The 19,447-nt window shown below is 54.1% G+C and overlaps 7 protein-coding genes across 7 annotated transcripts; 4 read left to right on the top strand and 3 right to left on the bottom strand.

The window, feature by feature from the left end:
• Positions 1-824: 824 nt before the first annotated feature.
• Positions 825-1,589, top strand: Triagg1_3856 (uncharacterized protein; the record flags this gene model as incomplete). Its single annotated transcript, XM_062898194.1, has 1 exon — positions 825-1,589. The coding sequence occupies one exon, from the start codon at positions 825-827 to the stop codon at positions 1,587-1,589; it is 765 nt and encodes a 254-aa protein (XP_062757359.1).
• A 2,794-nt stretch (positions 1,590-4,383) lies between these two features.
• Positions 4,384-5,433, top strand: Triagg1_3855 (uncharacterized protein; the record flags this gene model as incomplete). The annotated part of the gene is made up of 1 exon (XM_062898193.1): positions 4,384-5,433. One exon carries the CDS (start codon positions 4,384-4,386, stop codon positions 5,431-5,433), a length of 1,050 nt encoding a protein of 349 aa, XP_062757358.1.
• A 561-nt stretch (positions 5,434-5,994) lies between these two features.
• Positions 5,995-7,191, bottom strand: Triagg1_3854 (uncharacterized protein; the record flags this gene model as incomplete). The annotated part of the gene is made up of 1 exon (XM_062898192.1): positions 5,995-7,191. The coding sequence occupies one exon, from the start codon at positions 7,189-7,191 to the stop codon at positions 5,995-5,997; it is 1,197 nt and encodes a 398-aa protein (XP_062757357.1).
• Positions 7,192-8,351: 1,160 nt separating this feature from the next.
• Positions 8,352-10,156, top strand: Triagg1_3853 (uncharacterized protein; the record flags this gene model as incomplete). Its single annotated transcript, XM_062898191.1, has 2 exons — positions 8,352-9,730; positions 9,820-10,156. 2 exons carry the CDS (start codon positions 8,352-8,354, stop codon positions 10,154-10,156), a joined length of 1,716 nt encoding a protein of 571 aa, XP_062757356.1.
• Positions 10,157-11,049: 893 nt separating this feature from the next.
• Triagg1_3852 (uncharacterized protein) lies at positions 11,050-12,295 on the top strand (the record flags this gene model as incomplete). The annotated part of the gene is made up of 2 exons (XM_062898190.1): positions 11,050-11,244; positions 11,363-12,295. 2 exons carry the CDS (start codon positions 11,050-11,052, stop codon positions 12,293-12,295), a joined length of 1,128 nt encoding a protein of 375 aa, XP_062757355.1.
• A 3,602-nt stretch (positions 12,296-15,897) lies between these two features.
• Positions 15,898-16,913, bottom strand: Triagg1_3851 (uncharacterized protein; the record flags this gene model as incomplete). The annotated part of the gene is made up of 2 exons (XM_062898189.1): positions 15,898-16,724; positions 16,841-16,913. The coding sequence occupies 2 exons, from the start codon at positions 16,911-16,913 to the stop codon at positions 15,898-15,900; spliced, it is 900 nt and encodes a 299-aa protein (XP_062757354.1).
• A 630-nt stretch (positions 16,914-17,543) lies between these two features.
• Positions 17,544-18,605, bottom strand: Triagg1_3850 (CAZyme family CE3; the record flags this gene model as incomplete). Its single annotated transcript, XM_062898188.1, has 3 exons — positions 17,544-18,116; positions 18,181-18,245; positions 18,311-18,605. 3 exons carry the CDS (start codon positions 18,603-18,605, stop codon positions 17,544-17,546), a joined length of 933 nt encoding a protein of 310 aa, XP_062757353.1.
• Positions 18,606-19,447: the final 842 nt, after the last annotated feature.

Raw genomic sequence — 19,447 nt, 5'->3', positions numbered from 1 at the left:
AAAGAAGCGTGGAGATAGAAAGACAGAGAGCAGGAATCGTGGGCGAGAAACCTGTCTCTTCGAGAGGCGGTGTCGATTTTACGCCAGGGATTTCCTTTTTTTTCCCCCCCTAGTTTGTGTCACCGACAACTCGAAAGCTTTATCCTCCAAAGCAAGGGAGGGTGAGTTTGCAGGGCAACCTCTTTTTTTTCCCGGCTTTCACTATTTTTGGAGCTAGTATAGCGAGAGTGTATTCGCACTGTCTCTGCTAGAAGGCTCTTTGTATCAAGAGCGCTGGTTGCTTCAACTTCTGTGCAGCCAGCACAGTGTCTCTGAGAGTTGCGTTGCAAGCCACACAGTAAGGCACACCACCCTATTGTGTCGTAGTTCAGCCGAAAATATTGGCACGACTAGGCATATTGTGACTAATGAAGCAGGGGGCAGCCATGGCTGGATTTCAAATGCTAGCTCGGAATAATACAACCTAGTTCGAAAAAAGGCACGAAAGGCTGCGGCAGCGAGAATTTCGGCGCGCGTTCTACCATCAGCGGTAGAGATCGAACCGATCGAGGCTCAGCTTCTCCCCCTGCTGCCTAGAAATCGGAAATCCACTCGATCCTGGGACTCAGAGAGTGAGAGAGACAGGGAGAGAGACAGAGAGAGGACGACATACGTAACTACTGCCTACTGAGGTACGGAGTGCCTGTCCGGAGCCAACGAAGCGCTTGCTGCCTGCTTCTTCTCTGTACCTAATGTGCCTGCCACTGTATCTCTTTTTCGTAGGCTGATATTTTCAAAAGGGAAAAAAAAAAAAAAACATGCATTTTCGCCCGGTCGAGCAGTCGATGGATGACGAGTACCTCGCGCAGGGCGGCGGCGGCGGCGATGCTGGCCAGAGAGCCGCGCTGGAAGACGGCTCTGGCTCCGGCGGCGTGTATTTTTCCCTCGATGATGTCTTTGGGCCCGAGTCTGAATCAGGGCTGGCATCTGGCGAGGATTCTACCGCCTTGGTTACGTCTCTGGATGGACCCGAAAACCCTCATCACCCATCTGATATGTGGCGGTTGGAGACGGAACACACAACTGCAGGCTATCGAGAAGGCATCTCGGCGGCAAAAGAGCGGACCATCCAGGCTGGGTTCGACGAGGGTTTCAGCCTTGGCGCTACGATAGGACTCGCGGCAGGGCAGTTACTCGGCACCCTGGAAGGCATCGAGGAAGCTCTGAGAAAGTTCAACGGCGTGGCCGGTAACGAGGAAAAGGAAGCCGCGGATGCTTCCAAGCTGTTGGCAGAAGCTAGAGAGGAGCTCAGTGTTGTCAAGATATTCAGCTCTCACTACTGGGCCCCGGACGGAAACTGGACCTACGACGTCAACGAAGCCAATGGAAGCGACCAAGTGCTCTTCCCTGATGTGGCAAAGGCTCACCCCCTGATAAGGAAGTGGACCGACATCGTTGACGAGCGAGTCAAACTGTGGAAGATTGACCGATCCCTGCTCGACGGCGAAGATGGCGATGGCCGGATGGAAACTGCAGCAGACGACGCCACCGGCAATGCCAGCACGATCACGCTTCCTCCTGCTACATCGAGACAGCGCCTGGAGTGGTGAGAGGGACGAGACATGGGCGCCGCGCAAGCCAGAGCCATGCCGACCCAACGACCCTGCTCTTATATGGAGTTTGCAACCATGGCTCGCATCTCAAGGGGCTACCCGACAGTGCTGCATTACTCCATACTTTTTTTTGCCTCTGTGTGCACAAAAAACATGTGATACCCTGCTTCTTTGTCTGCCTATGGAAATTGAAGAGTTTCAAGAAAGGTGAAGATTCAAGAAGAACGAAGAGGAAGTCCCACTGGGCTTGTTGAAAGAAGTGGTTTCAGTCGCACATTGCAGAGAGGGGGGGAAAGGGGGCGAGGGCGGCAAATCATGAAGAATTGTGCTATTTATACGAGTGCCATGCTGGAACAATAACCGAAATTCCGATCATCGGGGTGGAGATGGGAATATTACAGACGAGCACAGGAAACATGCGATGGGAGTGCTAACAAGCCACGCTTGACGATTCTATTACGATCGAGATCGCAATTCCCCTGAACAGAAACGTTTGCCATGGGCAATTCAAGCTTTTGTAGCGACACTCCAGGGGAGATTCCGAGGCGAGAGAGCGCCTTTACATGGCATACGAGCTGTCGATGCCGCCGAACAAGATGAATTGTGGGATGATGCATCATTATTGCTCCGTTTATACAAATTATCTGGTATGATCACCCGGTATCTTCCAACGATGTCTGGTGCACAGCACAGCTCATCGCAATTCAATTCTCAATTCACGTAGGTGAACGCAGTGTGCTTTCACAAAAAAAAACATTAACAAGGACCATTCGTGTGCATTTAATTGACACAAACGCTGCACTGCCGCACAATTTCCATGTCTGGCCCAACATCTGTACCGGCATTATTATACTTTTAAGCTTCTAACGTATGATACAGGCGCATTTGCTTGCGCTTCTTATATGCATAAATGCTTCAATCCAGCCAGGTTCTTCCTCTCCTTGGCTACCCTGTTGCGCCAAAGCAAAGGACTGTCCATACGATTTCAAGGCTGGCTCGTTCGAGAAGCGCGCTGTGACACGCTAGCAAAGGCACAGGCCCAATTTGCCCACAGGAAGTGGAGAGATTGGGAAGGTCTAGATGTTGATGTTGACGTTTCTTTTCCTTTTTTTCCGCCTCTTGGCTGTTTTCCCCGGACTGTACGATGCTATTTCCAGCACGGCCGGACAGGGCGACGACCGTCTTGCATGAGGAGCCAGCTCAGCATACAGGGAGCGTGCCGGCCGGGGTGCGGAAATTAAATGGCCTTTTGGGTGAAGGACCCGCCTATCCGCCATGACTTGTCATGAGGCGAATATTGCATGGACAAGATGTGATTGTCACTGATGAACAACGGTTTGGTATTGAAGTGAGAGCGCGGAAGGCTATGGCGTGTCAGTGTGTGTGTTGTGTTGAGCATAGAAGTTGACCACGCTGCTGGCGAAACTGCTGCTGCACGGCATCATGCCACGGAGTTCTGGTGGCCGTCATTGTCATTGCCACATTGAGCAAACTTATAGAACGAGGCTCGTGTCCAAGCCGCTCTCGGTGGCGGCCGGGAGCTGTGGTCAAAAGCCGACCAAATCTACCCGCATGCTACGGAAGAAGCTGGTGCGCGATGATCACCCACCGGGCCTCCACAATTAATCATATTCATTAGGGACTCCATCGACAGATGACCGGGGTTGACGGACATGGCGCTTGAGTGGGTCATGTAGGTATTTACAGAAGTGCCCTCACTCGTACACACGCTGTCTTGTGCTACATGGAGCTAAGGCTATTGAGACAAGATGTGGTTTACCAGGTTATTCTGGACACCTCGGTGTCTTTCCACCAGAGAGTTTTGACACAACGGACATGCAAAGAACGCCGGCGACAGTCCCACGTTTGGTCCTCAAGCAAGGAGAGAGAGTGCCCTCCTAAAAAGGGGGAGAGAAAGGCAAGGGAGGAGACGCTGATATCGCTAAAGCGAGTGCTAGAGAATGATGTGCGGTGCTTCCCAAGCGAGGCTCTCTCTCCTGTCGCTAGCGCAGGAACAGCGTCCGATCTGCCCCATGACTGCTTCATGCAAGGGCACAAGGCCGTTTCGTGGCTGGTGTCTTTGTTATTGTCTCCTCTTCGAGCCCTGTGCTCTGAGACTCGATGAGCACCTGGATGTATCGGTGCCAGAGGAAGGAGAGGGAGATGACAAGCTAGTGTCAGCTTGAGACTGCCATGCTCGCTCCAACAATCTAAAACCAGACACCACGCAACTGGCAAGACAAACGATGGGTGCCACCCAATGTTGTCACTGCCACCGTCGTGCTCCGCTGATGCACGGAGTCATGTGTCAGGATCGACCACAACTTGATGCTGTGTTATTACCTGCACTAAGGTAGGTACCTACTGCTATTATTACCAGCATGTATCTGATCTTCGGTTGCTAGGAGGCGCTCTCCCCCCTTGGGTGTAACTACGGCTGTCTCTGTTTCCAATTTCCTGATGAGCCGACCCCCCTCTTAAGCTTGCCCGCAATAACGGGGTTGTTCCATGACGACCCATGAGGGGGGGCTCTAGGGTTGAAGGCGAAGCGAAGGATGTGGAGGGCAGATGAAGATTGAACAAGAAAACAAGCTTTTGCCCATCCTAATGGACCAGACTCAGAGGGCTACTTAAGACCATCATCTCGCCTCCTGGATGCCGAGCTTTTTCTTGACTCTCTTCTCCTCAGCAAGCCTTGTTGTACCTTTTACTCGCCCCCTGCATTCTTTCAACTCACCCCTTTGGGATCTTTTGACCCGTCCACTCACTCAAACACATTCATTTCATCACCATGAAGTCCTTTATTCTTGCTGCCACGGCTGCCACGGCCATGGCCAGTCGTAGTCTCCTTGAGCTGGGTCTCAACGTCGACATGACCAAGGCTATTGACGTGGGCGTCGGCCTCAGCGTTCATCTGCCCCAGGGCATCGACGAGCAGGCCGTCACCGAGAACAAGCCCACTTCCGCTCCTCCTGCTGGCTATGTTAACATTTGGCATCCACCACATGGTTCAGTTGTGATGGACTCGTGTGACGACGAGGCCAACCATGACTGGCATTGGGTTCATCCTTGTGGCGATAACTGCAAGCCCGAGCAGGCCGATCATGTCTGGAGCGTCAGCACGGTCAGCGTGACCTCGATCCATACCGTCATTAGCTGTGCTCCCACCGTCACCAACTGCCCTGCCAATGGCCACCACACCACCACGATTGTCATCCCCGAGACCACCACCTTCTGCCCTGTCGAGGCTTCCAAGACCGCCCACCCTGGCGGCCCTTCCACCGGGGCGTATCCTCCGGCCGCTTCCTCGGCCGCTCCCTCCGCTCCCGTTGCGACCAACACCGGCGTCGTCACCCTGAGCACTCAGACTCTTCCGGCTCCCACCGGACCTGCCTCCAACCCGGCTCCGGGCAACGGTGGCAGCTCGGTTCCTCCCGTTGTCCCCTCGGCTCCCGCCTCGGCTCCTGTTTACCCCGTGCCCGGCAACAGCTCGGCCCCGGCTCTCAACACCGCTCCGTCCACCTCCGTCTATTCTCCTCCCACTCAGTCTTCTCCTGCCGGCTGCTCTGGCGACAACTGCTCTCCCTCTGCTCCCTCTGCTCCCTCTGCTCCCGCCGCTCCCCCCTCCTACTCTGCTCCTCCCAACGCTCCCTCTTTCCCTGCCGATGGCTGCAGCGGTGCCTACTGCGCCCCTCCTCCTGCCGGCACTGCTCCCGGTGCTGCGGCCCCTACCGGTACCGGAAACGGCACCACTCCCCTGCCAATCAACGGCGCTGTTAGCCGTGCCCAGGGCGTCAGCATGGCTCTCTTTGGAGGTGTCATTGCTGCTTTGTTCCTGTAAGGGTAAAAACCAACAGAGCGGACGAGTGAGGGAGGCTGTAATGGCAGTGTATCTAATGCTCCAGAGGGAGACATGTAAAATACTGCACATACCTTGATGAGTTATGGGACGTCTGGTGGGGAAACACAAGCCCACTGCCTCTTTTTTGTTTATTGAATTCAGTATTTAATTTTGAGTTTCTCATGAAGGGGGCTACGCTGGCGTGCAAAGAAGCTGGAGATACGCTCGACAGGCGATAGACAGGCGGAGTCGAGGTATGGGAAGCAGGGTTTCGATAGTTGGTTGTGATTGAATTGATTCTTTATAGAACTTTGCTTTTTTTTTTTTTTTCGTGTGACGCCGTGCCTATATGTTGCAGCTGACACTCCACAGATGTTTGAATGTGATGTTGCTTCCCTCCTCATCGAGTCTGTCTTTATAATGGATGAATCGAAATTGTAAATGACGCGCAGTGTTCCGTCCCCCATTGGGATGTTTATATCCTTGCTCCTCAGACCTGGACGCCGTGCTTGTATTGAATTCCCCTTGGACGCCTTGTTTTTTGAACATTGACAGAAAACATCATGATTCCCTCCCAGCCGCGTACTCTTCCAACATCTTGGCGACATCCTCGACCCGCCCCTGACTGTCCGTGAGCTGTTTTGTTGTCTCCCAGTCTCTCCCCTCTGCACCAAAGACCATGAACTTGACCACTTTACCATCGTCGTCCATGACCAGGCGGCCATTTCGCTCATCAGCCCAGGTCAACCGGATTTGCTTCGCTTCGGTGTCCGCAATGCTGACGTCGACAATGGTATTCGAAGGCAGCGATGACCCATCTGCCGCCGCCGCCCGGCTGTGGGCTCCTAGACTGCGCCGCAGGTCCGCTGAAACGCCCAGCCTGTTGTGGTATCTCATAATCTCTCTCCTCAGGGATTTTACAAATCCCTCAAGGTCCTGTTTGGGCGGGGCTATTGAGCTGTCCTTGTCCAACTGCTGCTTAGGCACAGGCAAGTGCCTCGCCGCCAGGCCCGGCAGCGGGATTGCCGGCGGAACGGTGTGGCGATGTACGCGCAGGGTCTTGCCACTGTTGGCATACGGGCGGTTCAGCATAACGTAGTAAGGCTGCAGGAACTGGCCGCGCGTCATGACCTCGAAGCGCAGGCCGAGCACGTGTCCGCCGTCGACGGCATTGGGGTCGGGATCGTGGACCTTGAAGGCGGTGACGGAGGCGGAGATGCGGTAGAGGCACTGCTGGTTGTAGGCCTCTTGCTGCTTGGAGCGGGCGAGGAGGAGCTGCTCGTCGCGGTCGACGGACTTTCGGGGCTTGCGAGGGCGGAGGGCGGCGGATTTGGGGGAGGGCTGGGGGTTTAGGGAGGAGACGAGGGCTTCTTTGATGGAGGGGGAGGAGAGGATGGTTGAGCATTCGATTTTGATGGTTTTGCGGAGGCGGGCGACTGTGTTGTTGTTGTCGTCGTTAGTAATGGTTAGCTTTGGGAGTGAGTGAGTGAATGAATGAATGCGAGTGTTGCGATGGGATGCGCAAAGCGATTTGACGCGATTTGCTTGCCTTGTTTTTGGAGAGACGCAATTTCCTCGTCGAGGGGATTGGACTGCAGTTCGTCCACGGCTGGATCCATCTCTGCTTTGAGCTGCTCTGCTCTGAGCCGGGCAGAAATGCTGCTGCTGCTGCTGCTGCTGCTGCTGCTGCAAAAGAGAATGGTCGCGTGTCTTTGTTGACTTTTGACTGGTGTTGATGTTGTTGATGCATTGCAGCATATGATGGCTCGATGATGCAGGCCCGCCGATAAGATAAGACAAGCCCGGCCAAGCCTGTCATGCGATGAGCCGAGCCGAACGGAAATTCCCAAAGCAGCAGCGACCCCTGACGGAACGGTTGGATCTTATTTGTTCCGCCTTTTCCCCACACAACTTCTCGCGCGCCCTGACGCTGCGTGCGGGTGGCCGCTGATTGGTGCTGAAACCCGCATCTTTTGCCTTTCATGTAACATTGATCTCGTATTGATTCATTCACTGACTGACTTGATGCTTGCGCGTCTGGATGTTGTACTACCTAAATATTAGAAAGGAGGTGTTTGTCACGGAGCTTTGTGGACACTGACTGACTGCCATCTTGACGTGATGAGACCAAGGCTGTATTCCGTACCTGTGTGTACTGTACATGTTGTAATCTTTTTGTAAGAGAAGGCATATACAGGTCTAGTAGGTACTTTCTAGGTACTATAGTATCCAACCAACTGCATGGCCATGACACGCTAGTCCCCGTTCCTGGCGGCCAAAAACTCTCGTTTTCCATTCAACGCTTGCTGCTTCGAGCTGGAGTCGGTGGCAAGGCTCGCCTCCGTTCTTTTGTAAGCCGCGCCGGGCAAAAAAAGACCCTTGAAAGTTGTGGCCACGGTAGCTTCCAGTTTGCGCAAAACACACCAGCCCAGGCCGCCAAAAAGACTCCAATCATTCCCACGACTCCTCTCGACGAACTGCTGCCTGGATGCACTAGACGGGCTGCTCTATTTTTTTTTCTTCTTTTTTCTTTTCAAACTGCGGCCGGTTCTTGGCTGGTGCGCTTGTGTTCTCCTCCTTCTCTACGGTTTTCGTTTTCGTTTTTGTCGCCGTCTGTCGGTCTGCACGCTACCCGCGCTACACGGTTGGTCCCGACTGTTTTCAAACACCATTCTTTTCATCACCAAAGCCTCGACTGCTCTGCTGTTGCGATTGCCGTCTTTCCTGCCTATCTGCGACCTTGGGCAGAAGAAAACAGTGCATTTAGACTAGCAAGCGTCCTCCCTTACCGCCCTTTTTGTGCCCCCTCACACCGGCCGACGATCCGAGACGCGCAAACGCAACCAGCGCACCGCACCCGCACACTGCCTTTTGAATTGTTTGCGCTGCCGACTCGAAGCGAGTTCACACCGTCCTATATGGGTCTCCGTACAAGACGACCTCAGTCGCCCGCGTCAAAGCCACTCCCCTCCCTCTCGCTCAAGCGGGAGGAGAACGGCAACGGCAAGATGAGCAACGGCGTGGAGATGCGGCGCAAAACCGCCACGCACCAGGATCCGGACAGCATCGCGGCGAACCACATTTCCCGCGAGGGCTTCTCCCTAGACCACCCCGTGCCCAAGACGCCGACCTCGACCGACGTGGGCTTCTTCCAGCTGCCCGCGCAGGACCAGAGGAGCTTTCTGCTGCTGGTCTTGCTCTACTTCTTGCAGGGTATCCCCATGGGGCTCGCCATGGGCTCCGTGCCCTTCCTGCTCAAGAACCACATGTCGTATGGCGAAATCGGCACCTTTAGCCTGGCGTCGTATCCCTACTCGCTCAAGCTGTTTTGGAGCCCGTTTGTCGACGCGGTATGGAGCTCCAAGATTGGCCGGCGGAAGACTTGGATCGTGCCCATCCAGTTCCTGTCCGGCTTCGGCATGCTCTGGCTGGGGTCCAACGTCGAGGACATGATGGAAAAGATTGGCAAGGCCGAGGGCCCCACCGTCTGGTCCTTTATGCTCTGGTGGTTCTTCTTGGTGCTCATGTGCGCGACGCAGGATATTGCCGTCGACGGCTGGGCCCTCACGCTGCTGACTCCGGGAAACGTGTCGTATGCTTCCACGGCGCAGACCGTGGGCCTGACGGCGGGCCACTTCATGTCCTACACAGTCTTCCTCGCTCTCAACGCCTCCGACTTTGCCAACAAGTGGTTCCGAAACACGCCCTCCGACGATGGTCTCGTCTCGCTCGGCGGCTACCTCACCTTTTGGGGATGGGTCTACATCGTCGTCACCATTGGACTGGGCCTGCTCAAGCGCGAAGAAAAGTCGCAGAACGAGGACGGCGTTTGGGACGTGTACCGCATCATGTGGGGGATCCTCAAGCTCCGCAACGTGCAGACCATCATCATCGTGCACCTGATTGCCAAGATTGGCTTCCAGGCCAACGACGGCGTCACCAACCTCAAGCTCCTCGACAAGGGCTTCGGCAAGGACAACATGGCCCTCACCGTCCTCATCGACTTTCCCTTTGAGATTGGCGTTGGATACTACGCCGGCATGTGGTCGCAAAAGTACACGCCCATGCGGCTGTGGTGCTGGGGCTTCGCGGGCCGCCTGTTGGCCGCACTGATTGCTCAAGTCACCGTGGCCATTTTCCCGGCGGAGGGAGTGACGACGTGGTATCTCCTCGTCGTCATTGGCGAGCACGTGTTTTCGACATTTACAAACACCATCATGTTTGTCGCCATCTCGGCATTCCATGCCAAGGTATCTGATCCGGTCATTGGAGGCACTTATATGACGCTCCTCGCAACGTGAGTTTTCATCTTGTCATGACTTGACATGTATATGCCTAGTACGTATGTGTGTGTATGCACGTTTTGCTGACGATCATGGTTTCTAGCGTTTCTAACCTTGGAGGCACATTTCCTCGGTATTTCGTCTTGAAGCTTGTAGACGCCTTTACTGTTGCGACTTGCCATCCCGGCTCCAAGAGCACGAGCAACTTGAAGGGCCCTCTTGTCACGGAATCCTTCTCGTGCGCCATTCAGGGGGAGAAGGAACGGTGCCTAAACGGCGGCGGAAGCTGCGAGATGATGCGCGACGGATATTACACTGTCAACGTCCTCTGCGTCGTGTTCGGCGTGGCGACATTCATGTGGTATATCAAGCCAAAGGTGCTGCACTTGCAGAGCCTGCCGCTGAGGGCGTGGAGGTTGGCCGGCGGCGGTAACAAATAGAGAAAAGGCTAGATGAAGGGCGCAATAAATACTACATGTCCGTATGTATATAGATTCGTACTTTTGATATCACTTGCCATGGTTTGTCATGTATAACATGCGAACTTGAAAGCCTGGTAGAGACAGAAACATTGTGTTGGGACGGAATCCGTGCGGAGCCGAGGCCCCCCCCTCCCCCGGTGACCGGCGCCGGTTCGGAGTGTTCGGGCCTTGGGAAACTTGATGCCGGAGCCGGCGGAAGTTTGTCGGTCAAAAGAGGTAGGTAATAAACAGCTGTCAGTAGGCACCGATATCCATGTCCCGCATACTGTACAGCATGTATTATCTAGCCGTGGCTGGGCAGGAGTTGTTAGTTGAAGGGCATATGATGGTGCAGATAATGTGTCACGATGGAAATGTATCATGACGAATGGTATGACAGAGCAGACTTCCATTGCTCCGTGCCCAGCACATGGGCCGGTTGGTCGGTGATATCATGATGGGAGCTGCTTCGTAGTTGTGAGCACAGCTTAGATATATTAGTCGCGGCGAGGAGGGTTGTTATTCGTCTTGGTCTTTTTTCCCTTTCCACGTCATCATCACAATTAATGTACTTGATACAAGGTATTCTTTAGATGTAAGTACTACTAGGTACTACCTACTAAGGTAACAAACCGAGCTGGTCGTTTAAACAAAGGCGCAACCAGCTCTTGTCTGCTACGGTACGAACTTTTGACATTGATCTATCTTATCAGATAAACCCCGCCATCCCTACTAGGCACTACTAAAGTACCTGCATCTTGAAGCATACCAACCTACTGGAAGGTACCTATTAGCTCGGCAACCGGCCCATTTCATCCATTCGTCTTCCTGCAACTCCACCGAGACGCAGACAAAAGGCCAGAATCGCAACAATGTCTGCGACAGAGTCTCTCCAGGCCGAGGACGCCTACTTCGCCAGCAATCCTCCTCCCAAGCAGCTTGCCGCCCACACTGCGCTGGCCGAGACCTTCATCACGCAACATGCCGCGGCAAACCGGCGAGTCGTGCTCGTCACGTCGGGAGGAACGACGGTTCCGCTGGAGAAGAACACTGTGAGGTTCATTGACGTATGTGGTCCGTTTGTTCTCGTGCTCGCTTGTTCTTTTCTCTTTCTCCCCTTGGTATCAGAATGAATGCAATCAATTTCTACAAGAGCTGTGCTAAAATCGAACCGAGCTCGGCTAGAACTTCTCTGCCGGTACCCGTGGTGCCACCAGTGCCGAGTACTTCCTCTCTGCTGGATACGCCGTCATCTTCCTCCATCGCCAGTTCAGCCTGCTGCCCTACTCGCGCCATTACTCCCACTCCACCGACTGTCTTCTTGACCTCCTCCACGAGGATTCCGACGGCCACGTCGCTGTGCGACCCGACGACTCTGTCAGGATCCTCGACGTCCTGCGCAAGTACCAGAGCGCCCGCCGCGACAATATGCTCCTGCTGCTGCCCTTTGTCACCATTGGCGATTACTTGCACGAGCTTCGCGCCGTGGCTCGGCTTATGGCGCCGTTGGGATCGTCCGGTCTGCTCTATCTTGCCGCGGCCGTGTCCGACTTCTTCGTCCCGCCGGAGCGTCTTTCGGAGCACAAGATCCAGTCGACCAACATAGTTGAAAAGCTCTACCCGAAGAACGCATCGTCGCCGTCGCCGTCGCCGCAAATCGAAGACGAAGAGACGTTTGACAACTTTGACGCCTCCCCCCGCGTGCCGCGTTCCAAGCGCCTCATTATCGATCTCGATCCCGTACCCAAGTTCCTCAAGAGCCTCGTCGAGGGCTGGGCTCCCTTGGGCATGATTGTCAGCTTCAAGCTCGAGACAGATCCCCGCATCCTCGTCCACAAGGCGCGTTACAGCCTCGAGCGCTACCAGCACCACCTCGTCGTGGGAAACCTCCTCTCGACGCGCAAATGGGAGGTTGTCTTTGTTGCTCCAGGCCGCGAGGACCGCTGGCTCCGTGTGGCCCGACTCGGCGGCTGGGGCGATGCCGAGGGGAGGCCGCTACGACCGGACGAGGCGCCCGAGGGAGATCCAGAAGAGGAGATTGAAGCTTTGATCATACCAGCTGTAGCAGAACTTCACGATGCGCATATTGCAAAGTCAAACAATGCCGAAAAGAAATAGACCAGACAAGAGCCAATTCTTCTCACGCGACGAATTGGATCGCCGAATTGGATTTAGAGGAGCAGACCAAAAATACTGACAGGAGCAGCAGAAAACAAAACCCAAAAACTTGAATATAAGAGATCCAACGCAAGGGCAGCATACGCATCATGATACCACCCAGCACCGCGGACAAGGAAGTCAAGCAAACTTCAAGTTAATTTTCATTTCTTTGTTCGCTTTCATATATCTTTTCATCTCTCTATGCAACTTAGATAACCTTGCATAACTCTCTGCTACAAAAAAAAAAATCTTAAAAATGCGATGAGAACATGGACTGTTCCTTGATTGTGTGCAAATACTTTTTTCCCCCCTAACCAACCGAAACACCAACGCCGAACCATTTGGATATCTATCGATGAAATGAATCATTTTAACAGCTGCCGGTCCTCCAAAAAGGAAATCACTAGAAGAGGAACACAGGCAGATGAATGTGCTTATAAACCGTCTCTGTGGGAAGGGAGACGAATGACGCCTTGTCTCAATACGCAGCAAGCCAATTCTTCCAGCCTAGCTGCCAGGTCTTGGCAAGCATGAGGAGGATTGCCGAGCCCACGTAGATGCAGCCGGTGAAGATGATGAGCCCCGTGTAGGAGCCGCCATCGGCCTGAACGATGCTGCCGGCAATGGGGATGCCAATCAGGCAGGCAAAGGACACGATGGTGTAGGTGGTGGCATAGTATCGGCCGTACTCTTGCGTCTTGCACATCCGACCAATGCAAACCGGCGCGATGGCAATGCTGTTACCACTTCCGAAGCCGAAGAGCAATGAGAAGACGATGATGCCCGCCTTTGTGTGTCCCAGGGGCAGCCACACACACAGGCACGACACCAACGAGAGCACCACTGAAAACATGCACACGTTGAAGGCTCCAACGACGTCGGCGTAGTATCCTGGAAGCGCCCGGCCTATCACGGAGCCGGCATTCATGATTGGCAAGAGGTGGTAGGCGAATGCATCGCCGAAGCCCTGGTCCTGTGCGTAGGTAGCGATGTAAGCCAGGGGGATGAAGAGGGAAAACTCCAACAGGAAGATGGCCAGAGTCGTCAGGAGGAAGGGAATCTGCCGAAAGATGCGGAAGTCGGGATGAGCTGTTGCGTTCTTGGCCGGTGGCAGACGGGATCGGACGAGGCAGATGCCTGTGAGCCCGCACACGAGGCATATCAAGGCGAGCACTCGAGTGGCCCAACCGAAGCCGATACGCGCAAACAGGTCGGTGAGCATGAGGGGGAAGACGATGCCCCCGATGCCTCCCGCCGTTGACGCAAGCCCGGTGGCAAAGCCTCGTCTTGCCTTGAACCAATGGCCTACCGCGGCAATGCACGGGGTGAAGGTGAGTGACGTTCCCATGCCGCCTAGGATGCCAAAGGATAGGATGAACTGCCAGAGCTCTGAAGTTTTCAGGTCAGTCCATGAAGTTTGGGACGGAACGGGGGAAGACAAAGAGAAGAGGCAGAATTCGTGACATGAAGATTATAAAACAAGAAGAAAAAAAAAAGACTTGCCTGTGCAGAAGCTCATGCCGATCAAGGCCCCCACGGTACACGCACATCCGGCGACGACAAGCCACCTCGGTCCATACTTGTCGAAGACGGGACCGATATAGACGCCACCGAAGAAGGCCAGCCAGGTGTAGATGGAAAAGATCCAGCCGACGGTGCCCTCGCTGTGGTCCTTGAGCTGGTGGCTGAGCGTGTAGGCCTGGAAGACGGCGATGCTGTTCATCAGGCCCATGGAGGCGATCATGGCGAACCACGAGCCCGCCACGACGAGCCATGCCTGAAGGCCGCCTTCGGGATAAGTCTCTTGGTACGATGCCGTTGACCTCATCGTGTGTTGTCGCTCCAGGTCATCGTCGTTGACTTGTCGTTGTTGTTGTTGTTGTGACAGTTCCTTTTCGTTTTCGCCCGTCGTGGCGCCCTTTTCGCCGGCATCTGCTGCTGCTGATGAGGCCTTGTCGTCTGACGACTCGGCATTGTTGAACTCGGGCATAGGGTCGTCTTCATCGTGGATCGCTCTCGAGTTGACCTGTTGGGCGTCCATGATTTCTGTTGTTGCTGGTTTAACACCCCCCTCTCTCTCCGTTTGCTCGTCTAGAAAAGTTTCTCCTTGTCCCCAAGTCAACTTGTTTCCCTAGTTTCCCGACTCTTTTTTATACGCCGACACACAAGACACGGAAACACCGCCAAAGTATCAAGCATCAAGTGGTTGACAGTTGAGCAACCATGAACCAAAAAGGAACTCAACACAGTTGCAGCAACTCAATGAGAGGAGAAATTGGAACAAGGAAGAGGGCAGTCCTTTGGACGTCGTGCTCGGGCAAAATGTCAAAACAGGCGCCCTACAAGTACTAATACCGACAGTAGCAGCAGCTACTCTTTTTTTTTCCCCATTGGACTCTTATATCCGCGGTCGGCGTGGGGCGACACCCGTTCGCTCGTCGTCGGAGTGGAACCGCTTCCCCCCAGCTTGAGAGCTCGCTGTGCCGAGATCGTGGGAGAAGAGGGCCGAGTTGTAGGTAATGGAAACTCGCCATTTGCTGCTTTGCCAGTTCCACAACTCGGCCCTGACAGGAGATCCTCTTTTTCCCTCTTGGTGTGTGTGTGTGTCTCTCTCTCTCTCTGCCATTGTCGGCTGTCCTTACCGGCAACAGGGTATGGCTGTTGATTGTGTGATTCCAATCAATGCCCTGCTCGTCGATTTGATAAGCCGGCAACTGCTATTAGATCAGCCGTCTTGGAAATGGCGTTTTCAACCTCTCTCTCGCTCTTTCTCGGCGTCTCTCACTCACTCTACCCCCAGCCCGGCTTGCCCACACCACCAAGACAACCCCCGTCACTGAGCAAATCTCTCCGAATAATAAAGATTTGACTAATTGAGATCCGCCCGCCCAGCCGTCTGCCGAGAGTGACCGAAAGACTCCATCGTTGAGTTTAGCGGCGTGTCGTGTGTTTTTCCAACAACGGGAGACGGAGCACTCCGGGCTTCTCCACCTATCGGAAGTCTCCATTGTGGAGGATGGATGGGGGCGAAGAAGGAAAAAAAAAACAATAATAATCTGGAGAAATCTCGTATAATGTCGAAAAGCATTACGAATGGTAACTGTCATTGCCAAGGAACGAGAAGATGACATGGGAGAAGAAGGAAGAGTTTAGGTGTCATGTCTGTTCAGGGGTTGTTGTCCTGGTCTGAGAAGAGGAAAATTTTCTTTTATGCACGACCGGAATTTCTTTTGAAGATGCGAGACATCAATTGGGAATATCAACCGACATGCCGGTCCGACCAAGTTGACCTAATCTCGGGAGTGCTGCATCTATTCATCACGATTGCAGAAGGCCTCAAAAATTCAGGAGATCATGATGGGCTTCTGCCGTCCTAAAAGTTGGGGATTGGACTACACAATTGGACATGTCTTGTTAAACCCGCCTCCCGCCATGAGGCTCAACTCGTGAGCTTGATGTGTCTCAAGAAAAAGGACCAAAAATAACGCCGTGAACCATAAGAACCAGAGCGCGCCAAACCAATGCAAGAAAAGACGAGGCGGCAAGCAGGATGACGCCTTTTATGCATCCTCGTCTTCCACCTCCTCCATCACGACATGCCGAGAGGGCGCTGCTGCGGCTTCGGCGTCGGCTTCATCTTCCCCTTCTTCCTCATCTCGACCACCACCTCCAGAAGCCGCCTTGAGGTATCCCTCCTTCTCCAGCCGATCGGCCTCCTCGGGCTCCATCAGTCCGCCCTGTCCCTTGCCCTTGCTCATCTTCATCTGCACCGACGTGGGCACAAACGCCGCCACGGCCTCCTTGCGCAGATCTCGCACCACCGGCTTTGCCTCGTAGACGGTCCTCGACTCCACCACCGGCGCCGCATTCCTTTGCCCCCTGTCCCTGTCCCTGCCTTTGCCTTTGCCTCTGTCGTTGTCCTCGCCGTCTTGGGCTTCGTCGTCGCCCGCATCGCGTCGTCGGGCTGCGTTGTCGGCATTGCGCTTCGCCCTCCGCTTCGCGTACCACTTGTCCATTTCGGCCTTTGGTATCGGCGGCGGCGTGTCTCTCGGCATGGGGATGCTCCTCACGTCGTCTGCAACATCGTCATCGCTACTCGACCCGTCGCCGTCGCCGCGCCGCCGCTTTCCCAGCGCCCCGGACCTCGAACCGTCGTCGTCTCTCCTCCAGCCGCGCCCGAAGCTCGGCGCCTTGTCGCCCAGCGTGTCTCTGGCCTTGCGCACCGACAGGAGCTCCTTCTCCAGGCCCTCGAGCACCTGCTCTTCATGACGCGTCAGCTTGCCGCCGCCCGCGGTCACGGCCTTGAGGTCGTCGATTTGCTTCTGGATTCGGTCTGGGTTCTTGCGCGCGAGCTTTTCATTCCGCCGGCCTTGCGCTTCGGCCTTTCCTGCAGACGAGGCGCAAATTGCTCTTGTTAGATGGCTTCGTTCCTCTCTTCTTTTTCTTCTCTTTGTTTTGCTCTTCTCTCATTCTCCGGGGGTATGAAATAGGTGAGTTGCTTACCTTTTCGGACTTCGCGAGCCTTGTCGGCCTTGCGCTGGGCTTGCACCGGGTTGTAGTTTTTCTCTTTTGGCATGCTCGGCGAAGTTGCAAGCTTGCTCACTCCTCTTCCTTGTCGCAAAAGTTGTGTGATGCTGATACTTGTTGGGATGTAGCTGGATGACTCTTTTGAAGCTTCCTTTTAGCTGGCTGTGTATGCAATGGCGACGATTGGGGCTGATGCCACGAATTTGTTGAACAAGACGTCGTTGTTTTCACGGGTCTGTAAATGCAGGTGGTTTGTAGGTACCTATCTTTCCAAGTTAGGGGACGTCAAACTACTTTTTTCGGGGAGGTTCATGGCGGGGCCGAGGGAGCTTGCTGATGACTAACGGCCCGCTCCTGGCGATAGGTACCAAAGTTACAAGCAACATCTCGAGCTTCAACATACTCGTACAACAAATACCCAGGAGTGGAAAAAAGAAGAAAAGAAGGAAAAAGAATCCAATACACTTCGGGATTCTACATCATCCGTCATAAACGAGATTTGATTTATGGATAACTTTCGATGTTAGCGGATTGTTGATGCTCATTGTCCGAATATCAATATATAGGCCCGTGATAGCAGCCTCTATCTCAAGTCTATACGATCGTCTATATCCAAAGGCTTTTGGACAAAAGAAAAAGGGAAACAATACCAAGACCAAGGCCAAGGTATAAATCGCCTCTAGGCATATATCAGCACAAATGACAGCGCCAAACCTCCTAGTACAACAAGTGTACTCGCTCGCAATCGCAAAGACAAACTCTCTTCTCTCTTGGGATCCTTCCCTACCGGCGTCGCGATCCAACCTTGCGGAATCTGTGCAATAAAGTCATACCAATAGTACCCGACCAGCCAATATCCTTGATTGGTCGGGTGTATGCAGTCCCTCAGGCTGCCGAGCCCAAACGTCGAAAAGTCCACCGCCAACACATGTTTGCCGGCCTGGACCCTGGGCGCCACCACTTTGGGCACCAGCGACTGAAACACCTTTGTCTGCGGAGATTGCTCGGCGTTGCAGGTCCCGATAATCACGGCGACGAGGACGACCGCGTCGGGGCATGCCGCAGTCATCTTGTCGATCAGGCTCCCGAGCCGCTCAGACGCGGCTACCGGATCGTGGCCTTCGGTGGAAATGGCGCCGTTGGGATTCATGTCGTTTGTCCCGGCATGGAGCAGGATAATGTTTGGGCGCTGCTCGAGCGATGGACCAACGTGGTCTGCCATGTACTGGATTGTCTTGCCGTTCCAAGCAGCCTGGCGTTGATGCGAGGATCGATTAGCCAGTGGATTCGTCCACACATCAACCGTGCGTACATACAAAATAGCCATCCGTCATGTTACTGGTTGGCGATGTTTCTGTTCCTGCATACACAACCTCGTCTTCTGCACTCGGCGTATTAGCAATAAGATACGGACTATGGGGTTTCAGCTTTAGCTTCTTGTCTTACTCGAAAGGTACTGCCGAACCCGCAACCTATATCCGTTCCCATCGCCGCCGTCTTGGTCACTCAGAAACCCGTAGGTTATTGAGTCCCCCACAGCGAGTATACGGAGTTCCGTGCCGGGTTTGATTGGTTTCCCCGGCGCCGTGTTTGTCAATCGCAGTGGAATTGCCGGCGGCAGTGGAACATCTCTGCCGACCTGGTGACCCGGAAGCCGGTGTTGAAGCAATCGTGCAACAGCCCCATCAGCCGCCATTACCAGATGTAGCGTCGCTACTGCAATCCGCCAAAAGCCTCTCATCGAGAGAGAGATTTCCCAGTTGGATAAGAGGGAAGAGGCTTGAGTGGCGAGCAAGGCTGGGCGCCCCCATGGGTAATAAATAACCAGTGCATGTACTGGAAACTTGCCTTCTTCCCTTTCGTCTTCATCCAGGTGTCGTGCTTCCTGATTCCCTTCTCTCACAGATCCTTCTCCGGCCCTTGGGAGAGCATATCTGAAGCAACGCTCGGACGACAAAGGAATGCCGCCCGAGTTTGTTTGCTCATCGGCACAACAGAAGAAAATGCCATCTCCACCCACAGAAGCAGCAATGATCGACTCGACGTGGGTAAAGCCAGCGAATTGTCAAGTAACCACTTCAGGGTCCGTTATGGGCTGGGCGGGGAGCAGTGAACATTTGTTACGAGCGGTTGCCAATTGAAAAGTGTTGACTGACGGGTCGCGGGACAACGAGAGTATAAAAGTACAGATAGGTATTCACTCATTCACTCCAGAGAATCCGCCCCGAGCCTGTGGCCCATGATATCGAGATGAAACAGCATTGCTACAACATTACCTCCGCTCAGGCTTGCAAAGTACACAGGCTTTAGCACGGTCATTTATTCACAGGAAGCTCGAGCTTGAGGGAAACCAGCCGCATGCCTACAATCCGCTCTTCATGGAGCATCACCAAGGCATAGGCCTCGTCCAGGAGGAGTCTTGGAATCCTTCGGCCGAGAAGTAGGTCAACAGATGATATTAGTCGGTACAATAGTCGGGCGTACGCAAAACTGTTTCTCAACGGCGCCGAGCAAGCAGCCTCCCATACATGCGAAACCAATTCTAGCGAAGGGGGCTCAATGTAAATAGCCACGTCTCCAGTC

This window comes from Trichoderma aggressivum (genome assembly GCF_033847375.1).
Source record: "Trichoderma aggressivum f. europaeum strain CBS 100526 chromosome Unknown scaffold_011, whole genome shotgun sequence".
NCBI classification, from domain to species: Eukaryota; Fungi; Ascomycota; class Sordariomycetes; order Hypocreales; family Hypocreaceae; genus Trichoderma; species Trichoderma aggressivum.
Note: the sequence above shows the minus strand (reverse complement) of the source record. Positions and strands in the feature narration are given on the sequence as shown.